We start from the raw sequence: 19,709 nt of genomic DNA on the forward strand, positions 1-19,709 counted from the left end.
GGTGATAATTCCTCAGATAATGAGTGCCTTTCTAACTACATGAAACTAAAACAAATGAGTTTTGTAGGGAAAATGAATGGTTTAAGAAATTGAATGTTTTTCCCCCCTTTTGCATGCTTACTTCCTGTCGATTCTTCAACACTGTACAAATATGACATGTCACCCTTCTTCTCTCTTTCTCTCCAGGCTGATGCAAAGATGGTTTGTGACGTTGTCAGTCGGATGGAGGACACAGAGCCCTTCTCTCCAGAACTCCTTTCAGCAATGATGAGACTTTGGGCAGACTCTGGCCTCCAAGAATGCTTCAACCGGTCCCGAGAATATCAGCTCAACGACTCTGCTCAGTAGTGAGTATCCCATAGGTCCCATAGGTCTCAAGGAGAGGCTATAGCTTTCCACAAGCTTTGCACACATTTTAAGGCCTTTTCATTTAAAGAGTTCGAAACAGCAGGACTGTTGGAAGCAGCATCTTCCAGCAGTGGCCCATGAAGGGGTCAGAGCAGCAGCAGTGCCTTCCCAGTGGCGAAAGTGCTGCCATTCACTGGGGCAGCAATAGGGTGGGGTGGAAGGTCAGGAGAGCTGCAGGTTAGTGGTGGCTCTGCAGGCACATGCCTGTGGTGAGGTCAGGAGAGCTCTGGGTTGGCCGTGGTGAGGGCCTGGCAGGTACACACATAACTGCAGGGCCACCATGGCCAACCCAGTGTTCCTCTGACTTTGCCACTGCCTTGTCCCATCCCCATCTTGGTGAGCACAGGAATGCCGCACCATCACCACCCCAACTCACGAGCCACTGCTGGTAACTTCTGCCCAAGAATCTCAGCTGGCCTGTGTGGACCATACCTGTCTAGATGGACCAGTGATGTCCCTTATCATCTTACCCGTACGTGGCTGGGAGGCAGGGCTACCTGCCTAAGAGGCAGTGCTTTTTTCTAGAGGTACTCAAGGGTACACAGTACCGGCACCTTTCCCTCCCCCCGCCCAAAGTGTGGCAGTTAGTGTAACAACTTCATGATGAGTAACAACATCTTTTTTCTATTTAAAAAAAAAAAAAGCACTGCCAGGAGACTTTGTGAGGCAGTTGCTTCGGGTGGCAGCCTGGGAACAGCTGGGTGGGGCAGCAGACCCAAGGAGTGCAGGAGCACCCCACTCGCAGCCTTCTGTTCTTTTCTGGACCCCCATCACCGTTCCTTGCTCCTCTCCAGCCTCCTTTTTCCACCCTAGGGCTTCTCCAGGGTGTCTCCAGTTGCCTTGGGGAAAGGAGGAGAAGGAGGAGGTGGGAGGGTGGCAGTTTCTGTTCCGCCTCCAGCTGCAAAATGCCCTAGGCTGGCCCTGCTGGGAAGAGTACAATGCCTCATGGCATACGAGATGGCAACTCGTTTCAAACTTCAAGCTCTCACTCGGCAAAAATGTTTTTGCACATTGGAAGTAGCAACCAGCGTGGTGTCTAAAAAATTCATTTTAGCCAATATTTTGCTGAGCAGAGCTGGCGTGCGCTTTTGCTGGCAACTGCAACTCCATCAGGTGTAACTTTGTGAAAGTGCCACAGAGTAAAGTGTGAGATCCTGTGCATTTAGGTATCAGTAATCATAATTTGGCACAGCTGTACACAAAAAAGGGGAGGAAAGATTTGGGAGTTTGTCCAGTCATACGATGCGTCTGTTGGCAAACGCTCCTGGGGGAGGGACAGCAAACCCCCAGTACCTCTGAGCATCTCCCAGTAGGCACGTCTCTGGAATGGCATGTCCCTTCACTCCAGAGTGCCTCTCTGTGACACTTCTCTTATGAAAAGTGCACACAAGTCTTCTGCCATCACACAGTAGGAAGAAGGAAACTTCTGTAGATCCAAACTACGTTTTATTTACATTCTATACAGAAAATCCATAATCACGTCTGTGTTCTCCAAGCTCTGGCAGAACAAGCAGTTGCATACTGCAAAAGTGAAAGTACAGTACAATAACACGCTCAGACGGAAGAGATAAGTCAGTCTTCCATTCCCACACTCTTCTCAGACATCTCATGTGATTTATACTAATCATACTAGCCAGCATCGGCTACGTAAAATCCCAACAACGTCACCCACAGGAAGCAGCAGCAGCAGCACAACAGCAAATGATTGGATTTGTTAAGCGCTTTGTTAGGAGAAGGGAATGCAGCTCAGAGGCAGAGCAAGTGCTTTGCATGCAGAAGGTCGCAGGTTCAATCCCTTACCTCTCTGCATAGGTCCAGGAAAGACCCCTTTTTGAAATCCTGTAGGAATGCTCAGCACAGACTTATTCCCCACTTGTGGAATGCTCTCCCCAGGGACGCTCACCTGGCACCTTCATTACATATTTTTAGGAGACTGGCAAAAACATTTCTCTTCTCCCAAGTTTTGGGCAAACTAAACAATCTTTTGAACCATTTAAACTGGGGGGGGGGGGAGTTGTCTTTGTTTGTTACTCTGGTGTGTATTTTTGTGATTTTATATTGTAAACCGCCCTGCGATCCTTGGATGAAGGGCAGCATAGAAATTAAATAAGTAAATATTCAGTGACCTTTAAAAGGGGCTGCAATAATCCATGGAAGGGAAGGCTGCACAAGGTAGGTTGCCCCCTTGTACACATCACCAAAAAAGGGGGGGAGGGAATCAACAAGAAGCAGACACAGATTTGCACAACATTTGCATATGCAAATTTGTATGCATAGATGGCAATTTAGAAAAAGCTTAATTTAAAAAGAAGTGCAATTCCTTTCACCAGCAGTAGGGAATTTCTGGCCCACCTCACATCAAGCCATCACCAGGCTGGCCTCACAAGGAAGCTACTTGTTGTTCTTTCCAGCCCTTGCCAAATTCATGAATTTATGAGTTTGCTCCAGTTCACTGAATGTAGGTCTGCACCACATGCCACATCTCAGAGATCCGGGGTGCTGTGAGAAAGGGCATCTCCTGGTGATCTCAAAGTCCAGCCAGGTGTATGGTCCAGATATCTTGAAGGCTGCCTCCCTGAGGTATATCAAGACAGTGACTCCCAACTTCAAGGGTCTTTGGCAGGGGGAGGTCAGAATGAGTGAGTCCATTTAAGATTGATAGGATGGATAAGTCCTTGACTGCCTTCCTCCTACTTAGATCAGAGATGCTATAGATAGTGAGAGAACATACACATGTGCTTTTGTGCATTGGCAGTATCTGGAAGAAAACGCATTCATGGATAGCCATCTCTATTCATCATCACTGGCCACGGACACGAAAGAAACAAACTCCCCATAATAGCACATGCACCTTCCTGTGCCAGAGACTGAATGGATAATCAATACACATCAAGCCTGCCTTATTTGTTACAGTTGTCTCCATCTGCACTCACATAAGCTCTGCAGTGAACATGGCTACCAGCCCTTCCTTTGTAAACTATTCTCTGTTCTCTTTGGGGAGGATTTGGGGCTGCCAATTTTGGGAGAAGCATGGGGAACACAAGGCCCAAATGCAGACCTCCAGGCCTCTTTCCCCCTCACCAGCCGTGTTGCATTGCACCCTTCTTGAGGGGACGTTTTTGTTTTTGTTTATTGCCCTATCTTAATGTGATTTTGAACTCTGATCATGCTTGGATCATGGATGGTGGATAGCAAGAGGTGGGCGAGTGTGTCTAGAAACTAGCCTACTGCACAAAGGTACAATTCACATTCTTGGTTCTCCATGCTCCTGCCCCTGGCCAACCCATCTCTGGCCCGTGTCCCTCAGAAGGTTGCCAAGAATGGCTGAAAAGGGGTCCCTGTTCCTGTTTTGGGAGTTATTGAGACAGGCAGGAATTTGCCCGAGCGGGAAGCCTGTGTCCTTGTTTTCAGGTATAAAAAGGGTGTCAGGGTTTAATTTTGACAAAGCGGCAAATTTTGACGAAGTGGCAAAATGTCAGGGAAAACCTGGGTATAAGGCAATGCGGTGGAAAAAGCAGCCGGAAGCTCAACAACTTTGGTGGTTTCCTCAACAATTTTAGGATCTTCCTAAATAAAGCTCAACAACTTTGCAGGTGTCAGGAATTTTGCTTTTTGAAATCAATCAATCAATTTATTTATTGCATTAGCCATATGGCCATAGCACATAGTAAAAGACCAGGCAGTGGCTTTTTGAAATATGGCAGCCCTACATACAGAGCGATGCGGTGGGGCCCTCCTTGCTCGCAATTCAACGCTTGCAGATGAGCCTGGCATTCTGACCTCCCTTCCTCCGCTCCTGCAGACATATCATCCCTGATCCTGCCATCTTCAAGCCTCTGAGACTCCATCATTTGTATGCAGTCCTCAGCGCTCCAAAGTGCCTTGCATTGTCGGCATTTACAGAAGCATGGGCTGTGCCAGGCCTGCTGGACAAGCCTATTCTCTTTTTCCCTTTACAACCTGGGAATGCCCAATGAGGCTGTTTGCCCTTGCCCCTCTTTGCTCCTTCCCTCTCTCTGGCTCTCATTCACAGAGGCCCATTAAAGCATTTTATTCAGCAGAGACCAGCTAACAAGCGCAAGTCTGCCATAAAGGAAACAAATGCCATTTTCAGATAGTTGGTTGCTAGGGGAGTTTGTTCCTGCTAGGGAAAGGAAGATGGGAACTGTAAAAAATAAAAATTAAAAAATGGGGGAAGTGAACTAAAGTGGAGAGCAAAAGCACAAGGAAGGCTGGGTAAGGAGTGGAGTTGGGAGAAATTCATTTCAGTGTGCATTTATAGGCGAGCCTACCAAATTCTTACTTTCCGAAACATATGCAAACCAAAATGCAGCCCTATCCATCGAAATTCACACTTCTCTAAATCTTTAAATGCAGTTTTCCAGCCAAGTCACAAAATGGCCTGTTTTCATTTACTGCATTTCAATCCCACCTTTTCCCTCAGGGAGCTCAAGGTGGCTCACACGGTTTCCCCCATCCTCCTCATGTAACCCCCACAACACCCCTGTGAGGTAGGCTCGACTGAGAGGCAGTGGCTGACCCAGAGGTCACTCAGTGAGCTACATGGCCAAGTGGCGATTGGAGCCCTGGTCTTCCAGGTCCTAGTCCAACACTATCCACTAAGCCACATTGCCGCTATACAAGGATATATATGCAAATGATCTGGTTCAGGGGTTCTCAAGCTAATCTTCAGATGCAGATGTGGGCACAGAACAGGGCTGATGGCTGTCAATATGGCTACAAGGCAGTCTTATCCAATAATTAGGGATGGGGGGGGGATTTGATTCATTTCTCATATAAAGGCGAACCTACATGATTTGCACATTCTGAAAGAATATGTGAACTGAAATTAAATTTGCAATCCTGAGTTTTTCAGCGGACTTCTGCAGCCAAGTTACGTGTACAAAAATGTGTACACTAAAGCGTGCATAAAATACATATATTTGTGAAAATAACATACAAAAATAGATTCTATGAGGGGGGAGTTGCTTGCATATTAGGCAAGTTTGTAATGCAGAAATGTGTGTATATGGGGAGAATTTCACAATGAAATGTAGAGGAGCATTTTGCTTTTAAAAAAAAAATTAAAATCACAAACTGATACGGAAATGTGAGGAACTGAAATTAACAAACAGAGGGAAACAGATACTGATGGTTTCCCCCCCTTCCCTACTTTCTGAGGAGAAGAGGATTAGACAGGTATGGAGACATGAGCGTTTATTTTATCTGTATTTCCCATTAATAACTCCTGGTCGCACCCTGTCATAGTGGCTTCTTTCTTCAACAGGGTCTTTTTTTTCCTAATCTGCTTGCTTGCCATGTTTCAGCATATACACAGTATAGATGCTCGAGGAGTGTTTTCAGCCTGCGTTTTTAAGTGAACTAAGCAAATTTGTACTTCCCAGACAACAGATTCGAACACTGTTGTGCCCACTGTTACTCCTCCTAATTTTACAGTACTGTTCTTGAGTCTCAAAAAAGCCTGCCTGCATCTAAAAATGTGTATTTCAGAATGTGTACAAAAATGTGCATTCGGGGTAAAATGCATACAAGCATGCGCATATAATGCAAATTTTCGTGCAGTCAAAAAAAAACTGGCATGGAAACAGAACAGAGCAGCTTTTGAATGAACTCATGCAAAACTGAAGTGGGCTAGGATAGGCTGACCTGTACATTCCATACACAGAGAGCCCCCTAGAGGCTTGACATGGAACAACACCATGGCTTCACTGAGAACGTGGAGGCTTGACTAGGGTTGCCGTATTCCCAAAAGTTGTTTAGGTTGTTTGAGACTTTTGGGGGGAACATCTCCCCCCCCCCCAAAAAAAATCCCACATTTATTTGGGGTTTTTTTCTTAGCCCAACTTGCCATACGTCCAGGTTTTCCCAGACATTTTGCCGATTCAGCAAAAATCCACCCAGACGTCATTTTTCTGAGCAGTTCCCAGAAGGCTTGACTCTGGGTTCAGATCAGAGCACATTGTTATTATCTCATTTTAAAAAAGAGGGGAAATGATGTATCTTGTTAGACTTGCGAAAGATGTGTAAGACTGCAATTCTAACCCCATTTATTAAGGTGTAATCCCAATTGAATTCAGTAGAACTTACTTATGAGTAGATATGGTTAGGATTGCACAGTGACACACTTTTTATCCTTACTTTAGTTAGTTGGGCTGCTGTTCAACCCCACTTTCCTGGGAGTAAGCCCCACTGAATTCAGTTGGACTTACTGAGTAGAAATGGTGAGGATTGCACTTTTAGTTACGGCACTCTGAGTGTTTATGGCATTATCACTATACATGGTGTAACAAAAGAAAAAAAAGAAAAAGGAACTTTCCCATGGGATCCAAAGGATGGGGAAAGGGCCCCTCTCTATTAACTGCTCTTTCTGCACCCTTTGTACTCTCCAAGTCTCCAGTTATTCACAGCTTCTTCAAAAGCAATCAAATTGTCTTTTGCTTTCATAGAAACCACTTTCAGAGCTCTGTCTGAAAAGCAGCCTATGGATATCATTAAATAAATCAATGTTATGCTTTCTCTGTCCACGGAGTTCTGGCATCAGTAAAACAGTTTCATATATAAAACCAATTAAAACAATTTTCATTTATAAGAATAGTTTCGGGTCCAACAGAAGTATAGGTCTTTAGTAGATGCCAAAAAGGCAGTAAAGACAGTGCCTGTCCGATACACAACGGAAAGGGCAAGCAGGTTCCACCTATTTTTTTTTCCAAATAAGAAAATAGCGGAGGGGTACAAGGTCACACTTCTGGCCACCCTACCCCTGCTTGTATGTCAACAGAGAGACAAGCTGCAGTTCTGATGGTGAACGCTGTATGTTTGCATATAAAGTAATGCACAAACAGCCTTCAGCTTTGAACTGGACTGAGGCCAGAAATTAATTCATGCAGGCCACTAGCTTGCAAGAAGTCGTCCTATCCTGGCACAAAGTCAGGCCCGCCCAGAGCTGGCTGGTGGCATACACCAGACCGTACCCCAGTGAGATCTTGCGTGCTTAACCTTTCCAGTGAACCAAGATAAAACAGTAGCTGAGAAAGAGAGAATCATTGACAGTGGGCCTCTCCAGCTGGCTGGGTGACCCGGAGGGAGGAATGGAGGTTGAGATATTGTAAGGTTGGCCAAAGTTCTTAAGCCTAAAAAGAAGGCAGTGTAATCTAGGAGTTGGAGGGTTGCACTCAGTCTGAGGGAAGGCAAGCTCTCGTGAATCTCAACTAGGCCACAAAGCTCCTGCAAGCTCCTAGCCTAATCTACCTGTCACAGGTTGTTGTGAAAGTGAAGGTGGGGGGGGGAGGATGAAATGACAATAGTATGAGCAGCAAAGCTAGCTAGTGCGGGTGGCACTGTGGTCTAAACTATAGAGCCTAGGGCTTGCCGATCAGAAGGTTGGCGGTTCGAATCCCCACGACAGGGTGAGCTCCCGTTGTTCGGTCCCAGCTCCTGCCAACCTAGCAGTTCGAAAGCATGTCAAGTGCAAGTAGATAAATAGGTACCGCTCCGGCGGGAAGGTAAACGGCATTTCCGTGAGCTGCTCTGGTTCGCCAGAAGCGGCTTTGTCATGCTGGCCACATGACCCGGAAGCTGTCTGCAGCCAAACGCTGGCTCCCTCAGCCAATAAAGTGATATGAGTGCTGCTACCCAAGAGTCATCCGTGAGTGGACCTAATGGTCAGGGGTACCTATGAGCAGCAAAGCTAGAAGGCCCCAGCCATCTGTCAGGAATGCTTTGATGGTGTTTCCTGCTTGGCAGGGGGTTGGACTGGATGGCCCTTGTGGTCTCTTCCAACTCTATGATTCTGTGATTCTAAAGCTCAGTCACAGCCAAACGTACTCTTGGCCCTACACTTGGACTGGGGTGTGTAGTACTGGTCTCCTTTAAGATCATCAGAAGAGCCCTGCCAGATCAGGTCAAAGACCATCTGGTCCTGTGTCATTTTTTCACAATGGCTACCCAGGTACTCCAATAGGAAGCCCACAAGCAGGACTTGAGCGGCACAGCAACTCCTCCCTGAGTTGTTGTAAGTAAATGCCTATTCAGGCTCCTCAAAACCCACAGCCTCTTCCGCTTTATGATGCTCATTCCTCTCAATGGCTAACGAAAACCAAAGTAAATGATGCAAAGGAAGCAAAATTATGCACATCAGATCAATTTCCACAATGGTTTCACAGTTCAGAGAATTCAGCTTTTCCTGGCCCACAATTTGGATTTCTTGGGAGCAGAGCTTTCATTGTCCTTTTAGAGATGAGTACATTTTGCCTTTCAGTTTTTTGAAGGGATGCTGAGTCAGAGCAATGCTTTCAGCTTAGCGTGCTGCCTCTCTTGACTACAGCCAGTCAGATACCCCTGGAGAATCTCAGAAGCTGAGAAAGATGGTAAAATGCAGTAGTATAGTGGCAAATTCAGACGTGCAAATTCATGGTAGTCATAATCAGGGCCTCTTCTAAGATTGTACAATGATCTTATACAATAAAAGTGTTTAGGAATCATAGAATTGTAGAGTTGGAAGGGACCCCAAGGGTCATCTAGGATGTGTTGCAATGATCAATGCAGATCTCCATATGTTGTCTTTCAGCTAGAGTTACTGTTTTCTGTGCACATACGTGGGCAAATGGTTTTGAAGGTTTCAGTATCTTCTTTTGGAGTGACCTAAGTTGTTTTCATTGAAATGTCATGGTATATAATAGAACCTGCATGCCGTTCTCTTGAAACTGAAGCACCGGGTGTTTTTGATGTTTGTAAATGCTTAGCTTTAGAGCAAACAGAACAACTCTTTATTGTTCTTCCCAAGCACCTACGGAATAGTGACCGTAAGAGTCGATCCTCCGTGACTGACTCACCTCCTTTCATTCCAGTCAGCGCAAAGGGTGAGGAGACTTCCTCTCAGTGGCTAAGAAGCTCCCCTTTCATGCTGTGACTGGATAGCTCTAGGGTGTTGGAGACAGGGACCCTGCTTAAGAAATGGTAATGGGTCCCCTCAACCTGGACCACTACACACCTCTGTTCCCCGTAGGAGTCTGTGTGCACATGAAGGTTAGGGTAGTGGGGATTGTGGGCACTGCAGCCAAGAGGTTTTTCTCCTTATAACAGTAGAATTCAAGACCATCCAATAAGCTCAATGGTGGAAGATTCAGGACAGACAAAAGAAAGTACTTCTTCATTCTGAGCACAGTTAAGCTGTGGAACTTGCTCCAACAAGATGTAGTGATGGCCACCAACTTGGAGGGTGTTAAAAGAGGATTAGACAGGTTCGTGGAGGATAAGACTGGCATACTAGCTGCATTCTGCTTCCACTGCTGGACGTAGCATGCCTTTGAATACCGATTTCTGGGAATCGCAAGTGGGGAAACTGCTGCTGCACTTGGGTCCCACTTGGGAGCTTCCCAGAGGTATCACTGTGAGAGCAGAAGGCTGGACTAGATGGGGTTTTGGTCTGAACCACCAGCAGGGCTCTTCCTATGTTCTTAAGTGCACGGTTGGCAGACCAAACTCTTATGAGCCCACACTGTAGATGTTCCCCTGTGGTAATAGCAGATCTGCATCATTCGACTGTATCAACTTCAATTTTCATCTGAGGCAGTCGCTGAGATGCTCATTAGGATAAAATCCTCCCAGTTGTCTCGTACAACATGCATTTGGTTCATCACTTTCAAAAGCTTACATATTCTCAAGTTGCAAGCAGTTCAGTACGGTTCAAATATATTTCATTGGTATGGCCCATATATCAGTGTTGCCCAAGGACCAGCCTCTGCCTTGAGGATTAGCTAAGGAGCAAAGAATGGCTGTCACAATGTCACCTCAATTGGATAAAGGACAAGATTCTGTAATGTGAGAACATAATCTCTTCTGTTCTTTACTATCCTTTTTTTAAATCTGGGCATTTCCTCAGTCAGTTTGGGAGAGCAGTAGGGATGAGCTGTGCTGCTTTGTACGCAGAAGGTTCTGGGTTCTATATGAATAATGACAGCAATAATTTTATTGTTGGTATCCCACCTATCTGACTGGGTTGCCTCAGCCACTCTGGGTGGCTTCGAACATGAAACCCTGGGGAGCTGCTAACAGTCATTGTAGACACTGCAGTCAGGGCCCTGCCCTCCCAGGCTGGCTGGAAAAGGCCTGAAAAGCAGGGAACAGGTCTTCCAAGACTCACAGCCAAAATGTAATACAGTTGCAGGAACTCTTCTGTCCCAAACTAGCCTATACTTTTTTGGGGGGAGGGGTGGTTTGGATGAATATTCTGCCTTCTTAATGGCTCAGGGCCACAACAACAGCCCCAATGTGACAGTCGATTGAGCCAGATGCCAACAGCTACTTAACAGAACTGTCATCTTCAGCAGGGCTAATATGTTCAAAAGCCATTCTGTAATTTTAAAAAAATTAACTACAGTACATGCAAAGCAGTCTAGCTGAGATCACATGCAAATAATAAGGAGGCATATGATAATGCCAGTTGTTATGACTCTTCTCTGCTGAAGATATATGATATATGAAATTCTATGAGAATCCTTGTTGCCCTGGGCATGTACCCTCAAGCCACAGTCATCTCTGGAAAATAGGGGTTTGCTGGTTAGTGTACTATGTCCTTTGCCACACCGGCTTTGCTGGCTAGGGCTGGAAGTACCGTATATTCTGGCGTATAAGACTACTTTTTAATCCAGGAAAATCTTCTCAAAAGTCGGTGGTCGTCTTATACGCCGGGTGGAGAATCTGCAGTCGAGTATACCTCAAACTCTATATTTTAACTGGAAAAGTTGGGGGTCGTCTTATACGCCCAGTCGTCTTATACGCCGGAATATACGGTAGTCCAAAACATCTACAGGGCACCAGGCTATCACAAGCTGGCAAAGTGCTTCAGAAACTCTTGTTGGCCAGAGATGGTGTTGGTGAGAAGGAATGCATGTGTTCATTTATCAGTGGTGCCTCTACCACACCACTTTCAACTCACTTAAATAATGTCTCTGTGCAGCCTTAAAAAAAAAAAATGGAAAGGGGAAAATCTTTCTGCTAGGCTGAATGCTAACTTGTGAAGATGTCCAGAAGGGCATTTCCTGATATGGTTCCCTGCTTTGTTTTCCCTATAGCTCAGCCACTCTCTTTCCTACTGTGCCCCAAGAGATGTAATTTTGCCTTCAGCAGCAAACTGCAATAGAGCTTTCCGCTTGTTCGCCCCGCTAATGACTGACTCATAAAATGGTACTCTGTTGCAATACAAAACATTTAAGAAGATAAGATCAATACATTCAGGCTGTGCATATGGGCTGAGGACTTGTATCAGAAGCATCCCGATTGGTTTCAGAGTCACTCTGCATTTCCAGTTCAACTTATTATTCAGGACCAAATTAGATCTGTTAAAAGCAAAGCTCTTTTTTCCCTTTCTCACAGAAGTGGATCAAATTTGCAGACATAATAGCCCCTCCAGTGGATTAAGCCGTACAATCTGTAGGCAGATATAATCATGGGGTTTTGTGCAGGGCAGCTTTAAAGTTTGATTTTTTTAAATGGAAAAGAAAAGAAATCTATTTTATTTTCTGCCAGACTTTGATGCGATTTGCAGGTATGATCACCCTTTCCCCTCTGAGGGTACAAAGCCTGCAAAATTTCAGAATTATGGCTGCAGCTGTTCTCCAGATGACCACAGGAATGTGGCCCTCCAGGCCTCCCTATCTGGCCCTTTAAGCTCTTTCCAGACCAAACCCCCCCATTGGCACTACTTCATATCCTAAGAGTTTTTGCCTGGCTGCAATGCATCCTTGAATTCTGATAATGCCTCTTACTTCTCTGAACAAAATATGGGGGATATGTGAGCATGTGTAGTAACTAGCCCACGGTTCAAAGGTAAAATTGACGTCCATTGCTCCACCCACTTTTGCCTCTGGCCCTACCCAGCACTGGCATGTGGCCCTCAGAAAGGAATGCGGCCCTAGAACTGAAAAAGGTTTTCCTTCCTTACTTTTACCACTTGGGGATCGGCACCATAGGAATCATAGGAGCGGGGCAGAGAAGGGAATATATATCCCAGGAAAGGCTGGAATGGGGAAATGTTGGAGGGCGGACTTCAGACCTCCATCATAGACTTGGGGGAAGGGATACATCCACTTTCCCCTGGAAGCAAGAGATCTCTATTGACTTGAATAGAGGAAGCGGTGGCAGTGGAGGAAAAATGGCATAGATCCGTACATGTCTGTTGGATCTCTCTAAACAACTGCATAAGTAATGTATAACATGCAGGGCTTTTTTCAGCTGGAACTCATGGAAACTCAGTTCTGGCACTTCTCAGGTGGGTGCCATTGCCATTCTAAGGGAATGAGTTCTGGCATCTCTTTTTCTAGAAAAATGGCACTGCTTATTTCATTCATTCATTTTCTATACCACACTTCATCCAAGGATCACTGGACGATTTACAATATAAAACCAAAAAAGGATGTAATATAGCAACAAACAAAAACAATAACACACACACACACACCCCTCACACACACAGTATATTTATATGTGGTTTAATTCTGTTCTTTGTTGCTTAAATAACTTCTGACGTTTAGAAGTATGTTTTCCCAAAGAGAATTTTCTCCCCTTAAGCATCAATGAAAAATATTACAGCATATTTTATCCTTATAACTTATATATCCTCATGCTTTTCCTTAATGTTTTCCACTTTACAGCTACCTAGACAGCTTAGATCGAATCGGAGGTGCTGATTACCAGCCTACAGAGCAAGACATCCTTCGAACCAGGGTCAAAACAACTGGCATTGTAGAAACCCATTTCACGTTCAAAAACCTCCACTTCCGGTTAGTGTGATGTGAAAATGCAAACAGATTGTCGTGACTATGCAACTTTCAGCTGTGTGGGATTACAATCTTTCTGCTCAAGCCAGGCAACAACCCTCGCATTTCATAATCGTGCAACATAGCACAGAGCAGAAATTGACAAAGAAAATCCAACCTGAATTAGCAAATGCGGGCTCATGCTATAAATGTGTAATATGACAGTGTCATGAAACTTTATTTATTTATACACGTTCTTTGTAGCTTCCTGTCTAAAGACATTGAAAAGGAATGGACAGTGGAACATGAGGTAGAAACATGCCAAGCAATAGCATCAAAGAACTCTGAAACCAACAAGCTTTAAACAGCAAATGAGATTCACAAACCTTCACACACACAAAGTTCCAAAATCAAAATGACCAAGGGCAAGTCCAGGTGGGCCGTTTATTCACACAAAAGTTGGTTGTTAGCCCACACTTTCTAGTATCATTCTCCTGACACTTTTCTAACCGCTAAGAAATCTAAAAAGAAAATGTGATGGGAAATGACACAGGTGAGGAGCTTGAGGCCCAGGAGCTGAATGCAGCCTCCAAGCCTCTCTACCTGTCCCTTAGAACTCTCTGGAGGCCACTCCCATTTCCTTAGGTTGATCTATTAAAAAACAACAACTACTCCCCTGTAATTTCCACCATCAATTCTAGTCCTGTGCTCTGGCGCAGCCGAGAATGAGGCTTGGTCTTGTGGGACTAGCCATGCAATTCTTTGGATGCTGGGCATAATGAAGGATTGTGTTTCTTCCTCAGGCTGTTTGATGTTGGAGGTCAGAGGTCAGAACGTAAGAAATGGATCCACTGTTTTGAGGATGTCACAGCAATCATTTTCTGTGTCGCGCTGAGCGGGTATGACCAAGTGCTCCATGAAGATGAAACTACGGTGAGTATTCTCTGGGCGGAAGAGTTCCCTGAGATAGCCTTACTTTTCTACTTACTGCATTTGTTCCAAGGTCATCTCACAAACCGTCCTCAGTTCTGAGACCAAAAGGATCTAACAGATATACTTTATTACTCACATGTCTTCCTTTGACTCTTAAATGCTATGGAGACCCCATTCTACCACCAGCAGCTGGATTTAAGTCTTCCATTCCGCAGGATGGCGTTAGCACAGGTAACTGTTCCTTGCACACTTTCACTTGGTCCAGAATTTGGCCACAAAATCTGTTTCCCTTTCTCTTTGGCTACCCCAAGCCAAGTGCCCCTGGGGCAGAAGGTTCTCCCTTTGAAGAGAAGCGGTTCGGGAACCCTAAAGAGTGGTTATTCTTGATTACTGTTCTGTTCACAGAGAACTTGAGAAACAAAAGAGGGAGTGGATCTAGGTTCCTGACCCAGGGTGCTTATAGCGTGACAACAAACCAGAAGAGAGTTAGAAAAGGACAGGCCCAAGAAATGGAGGCTGAGTGTGAGCAAGTGACATTTCTATCTAGAAGTTCTGATGATGCCTGTTCTTTGGTTCTTTTGGTGGATTCATGCAATCACTTTTCCACTGTAAAAACAAATGACAAGGCAGGGCCGGGGCTAGGGACACATAATCAAAATGGGTGTTCCCAGTAGGTTGAAGAGGAGGCTGAGAAGTTAATCATTTGTCAGTTTGCTACGCATTTGGCAAGAGATCATATTGCATGATTGCTCGTGAGGAACAGGCTTTTGTCTATGTTTGGATATAATTGTACACCATTTTGAATCAAGATGGTGTACTGAACCTTTCAAAAAGAGCACTGATTTTTACTACTGATTTCAAAACTGCACTGTTTGTTTGTTTGTTTGTTTGATAGAATTCCTGAGCAATGCCAAGGATGAGATTACTAGAATTTCATACTTTGGCTGCCGGTTTCAAATTTCTGCTTCTCCTTCATTTGTGACTTTCTCCTAAACTCCTAAACAGTTGCCCTCCAGATGTTCAACAGCAACTGGAGATCCACACCAGTTCCATCCCATGTTGAAAGGAGAGTCACAAAATGGAATCATTGTTGGTTGGCAAGTTGTTGTTATGGTTATGGCCTACCAAAAGTAAATGACAGGTCCATTGGCTTTTTGACTTGTATTGCAGTTGTTCAGTTTAAGTTTATTAATAGTCCACAGACCTTTTGTTTCTCAAAACATATGTTTGATGACATACACGAACAGGGGAAATATGCAAAAAAATACAAGGAAGCCCACAAACAGCCCACTCCTGTGTGGGGGTATCTGGTTGGCCAGTGTGAGAACAGGATGCTGAACTAGTCAGGCCTGATCCAGTTGGGTTCTTCTAACATTCTTATGTTCCGAACAGTTTTGCTAAACAAAAATGAAAGATGAGTGGGACACTACAAAAACCAGTCTCCCATAATAATTCTGGGGAAAGTGTTTATGAATCTTTATAGCTCAGAATAGAAACTTTGCAACTGATTCAGTTTCATCAGATTGTGTAAAGTGGGAGTTGTGGTCCTCTAGATGCTGGACCAATGTTCAGGGATGATGGCAGTTGTAGTCCAAGAGCATCTGGAAGGCTGCAGTTCCCTTGCCCCTTCCTAGGAAAGGGAGCAGACAAGGGACAAGCAAGTCTGGTGCTTTCATCTCTATAAAAATCACACAGTTGAAATGAAAACAAAATCGAAAATTCTTTCTAGTAGCACCTTAGAGACCAACTGAGTTTGTTCCTGGTATGAGCTTTCGTGTGCATGCACACTTCTTCAGATACCTGAAGAATGGAGGTATCTGAAGAAGTGTGCATGCACACGAAAGCTCATACCAGGAACAAACTCAGTTGGTCTCTAAGGTGCTACTAGAAAGAATTTTCGATTTTGTTTTGACTATGGCAGACCAACACGGCTACCCACCTGTAACAGTTGAAATGCTTATTGTACAGTTTCTAACTCTACTTAAGTAACAACCAGACAAACACAACTCTCATATGAAATGCCACTCAACCTTCATTCCAAAATAACCAAAAGGAGAATATTTAAGTGGATCAGTGTAAATGTTTTCCTATGTTTTTGTAACAAATAATGGCCACAAGACCTTCGCAGTTGTCTGGAATTGTGTCCCGTGTGCAAGAGATGTCTTCTTGTGTCTTTTTGGTGCCAAATCAGGAAATGGAAAATAAAAGGTAGAGAGAAAGCTTATCTCTGAAGCAGTAAAAGCTCTTGTTTTGTCTGATGGTTGCAAGAATTTTACAGCAGTGTTTCAAAATGCTTAAAAGAGGAAAACTATACTGTAAATGGAGAGCACAGGGGTAGAGGAGAAGCCCTAGCTGAGGTTTAGCTCCAGTGAGAAGACACTAAACAAAGAATGTATCAAAAATATATGTAATGTGATTGCAACTTTGTGGTCTTGACCTTAAATGTATATTACTTGCCGTGTTTGAGTGTTATGTCCGAACTAAGGATAGGGGAGAATTTTGATTCAGTTGACATTTAAAAGCAAACGTACCAAATGCACACTTTCTGAAACAATATGCAAACCAAAACAAAGCTGTCCTTCAAAATTTGCAGTATTCCAAATTTTGCAATATGGTTCTTCATCCATAAATGTACAGTCATCTTGGAACTCAAACACCTTGGCTCCCGAACAAATCACGTCCCGAACAATCGAAACCCAGAAGTGAGTGTTTTGGTTTTTGAATGATTTTCAGAAGCCGAACATCCGGTGCAGCTTCCGCAGCTTCCGGTTGGCTGCAGGGCGCGCCTGCAGCCAATTGGAATCCGCACCTTGGTTTTCAAACGGTTCCGGAAGTTGAATGGACTCCTGGACTGCATTCTGTTCGAGAACCAAGGTACGACTGTATATGTTAGGATAAACTGCATATATAATCATATATTAGTGGGCATAACATGCAGAAATGCATTCTATGAGGGGGAATAGCTTTTGCCGCTGAGCTATGGCCCTCCTTCATACCTTCTTGCTGAATTGGGGGAAATCTCCTGTGGGAACAGGGGTGACAGATGTGGGGCTTGAGTGTTTAGCCCACAGTACTCTTTCTGCATTCACAGCAAATGCCTGAAGAGGATCATGGGAGATTTAAAAACAAGTGATCAGTGCTGCTGTTGTACAAGTTGACTTCAACCACAGCACATCTCTTTTGCTTCTAGCAGAATTGGATTCAAGGTTCTGCCACCTCTTTAGAATCTGGGGAAGATCAGAGGGCAGAGGTTTTATTCTCTTAAAAGTAAGCTGGTTTGTTTGTTTTTTAATGGTTTGAAGCCATTCAAAATGAATACATCAGGGAAAAGAGGAGGGAATGAATTGCCTAGTGATGCTTGCAGCAAAGGTTAGCTCATCATGTGCTCAGCTGGCAAAGATAGCAAGGAGTCCTTCTGTGATTCAGCTCTTCCTCCACACTACTTCACCGTTGCTGCTACATTCATAAGCATTTTAGAAGAGGCATTGTTCCCACATTCGCCTTGCATGTTTTTATCCCCTTTGAACTACAGCTCACTCGAACTATAAATAAGTATGGAATACAGATAGTGAAAATAGACATATGGAATCGCAGGTGGGAGAGTGCTGTTACCCTCTTGTTTTTTCTTGTGGGCTTCCAGTGAAGATAGCCGGTTGGCCGCTGCGAGAACAGGATGCTGCCTTGGTCAAGATCCAGGGATAATCTGATGTTCTTATGCTTGCAGACACACACAACTGCAGGAGGAGGGATAGAACAGTGCTTCTGATTGGAAGTATCTTCCACATAAACCGTCCCAGGCACTGTGGCAGGGCCACCTCTAGGGAAGTGCAGGGCCTGGAGCAAACCACACTCACGACCCTTCCACCTTACCACTGTAGGATGTGTCTTCCAATGCTGCCTCCCCTCTTATTCCTCCTCTTCCTCCTCTGCTTTTAAAGGGATTTACAGGTCCAGATGGATTGCTGCTACCTGCAGTGTTACCTTCTGGCCATCTTCAGTGCTAAAGAGCAGAGATCAAGCTACCACCACGTTACCACAGAGAGTAAGGAGCCTGGGTCCCTCTGCTCACTTTCCATGTTCAAGACATATTGAGCATTACTAGTGCCCATTGGTATGGCAGTAGGCAGGGAAGGCAGCACTAGGTGGATCCAGAACCAATGACAGGCAGAGCCAATGCATTCTAACTGTAACCCTCTCCTCCTCCCTGCTGAGTTCTACCAGGGCAAAACCAAGATTAAGGAGGAGGAGGAGGAACGTTGACAGGCAGTTCCATTGGTTGCAAATAGGAAGGCTGGCTGAGGGCAGAATGACGCCGGTGGGGCCATGTCCCATTCACTCTAATGGCCCAGTCTCCACTGCTTACAACAATCTGTTCTGAGAATCCTCTTATCTTCATCTCTGAACTGCATCATGCACTTTCACTGCGAACAGGATTTGTACCGTTGCAAGGACCTACAAATGATTTCCCCGGTAGCGGTTTCTGTGTGTGTTTGTCTTTTGTCCAGTCTGCATTCGAGTAACTAAGCTGCATGGGGGACCATGGCGTTGCTCTTTCTTTACCTGTCAGCTGGTGTCTTTGCGGCCTTCCTTAGCTATAAGGAATGTTCTTATGAAAGAAATAGGAGGTGTCTCAAACGGTATCGAAACAGGATGCGGGCACTTGGGTGGCGCACTCTATAATCAATCTTGCTGAATGGTGTGTTTGAAAGACTGGGTGGGGGGGGAGCTCTCTCAGCTCCTACCCGTCATATGCAGGCAGTGTGATTGCAGTACAAGTTGCTTATATTTAATAATCTGTACTCACACCTCTGTTTTAACATCTTCTGATTCTTTTTCTAATTCTAATATGGTTGGAGGCAGCAAAACTAAAACAACAGTAAGTATTGTTACCGTTACAGGAATGTTATGGTTTCCAACGGGAACAAAAATGAAAGTGCTTCTAATGTCATTGTAGACTTGGCATTCGTGATTTTGCCAAATGGTGGGGAACAAGGAGCATGGACCCAAACAGTGACTTATGAACTCTACCTTAAAGATGCCTGCATTTGGTCCACACTAAAGATACCATCATGAACACAACACAAATATTTCTGCTCTGAGGGGTGGCAATTCCAACATATTATAAGTATATTGTGCTTTACTATCTTCAACTCTCTTCTTTCCTCTATCTAACAGGATCAGTTGAAATAACCATTTTAAGGTGTGTGTGTGTGTCCCAATACTTGTTTTGAAACCTGGCAAAGGGTGTCAACATCTCTAATACACTTGTAATGAGACTTGCTTGTATTTTTGCTTATGTAGAATATACATTCTTGGTACAGCTTACAGGAAAACCAATAAACTTGGGATTCATCCAGTTAAGAAAACAGTGGATTTTCCCATCCCTGTCAAACAAAACAACGCTGGGGTAATTCTACCATGAAAGGATTTCAGGCCCCCGTTTGTATTAGCTGTTGACTTTAGTACTTGTTCCAGCTTTTTGATGTGGTCCATTGGGCAACTTGGTCCAGGAGAGCCTGGAATAGAGCTGCTGGATAATATATTAGGGGGTATCTTATGGACTGGGCCAGGTAATTGTAATGGCTATCTTGC

At 44.6% G+C, this 19,709-nt stretch overlaps 1 protein-coding gene across 3 annotated transcripts in view; it reads left to right on the plus strand.

Annotated features, from left to right (window-relative positions):
- Positions 1–19,709, plus strand: part of GNAO1 (G protein subunit alpha o1) — a 165,344-nt gene that overhangs the window by 118,704 nt on the left and 26,931 nt on the right. For all 3 annotated transcript variants that reach the window (XM_033157264.1, XM_033157265.1, XM_033157262.1), the window contains exons 4-6: positions 187–347; positions 13,080–13,208; positions 13,988–14,117. In XM_033157264.1, coding sequence (XP_033013155.1) covers positions 187–347; positions 13,080–13,208; positions 13,988–14,117 — 420 coding nt within the window. The remainder of the gene's footprint in view (positions 1–186; positions 348–13,079; positions 13,209–13,987; positions 14,118–19,709) is intronic.

This window comes from Lacerta agilis, chromosome 8 (assembly GCF_009819535.1).
Source record: "Lacerta agilis isolate rLacAgi1 chromosome 8, rLacAgi1.pri, whole genome shotgun sequence".
NCBI lineage: Eukaryota > Metazoa > Chordata > Lepidosauria > Squamata > Lacertidae > Lacerta > Lacerta agilis.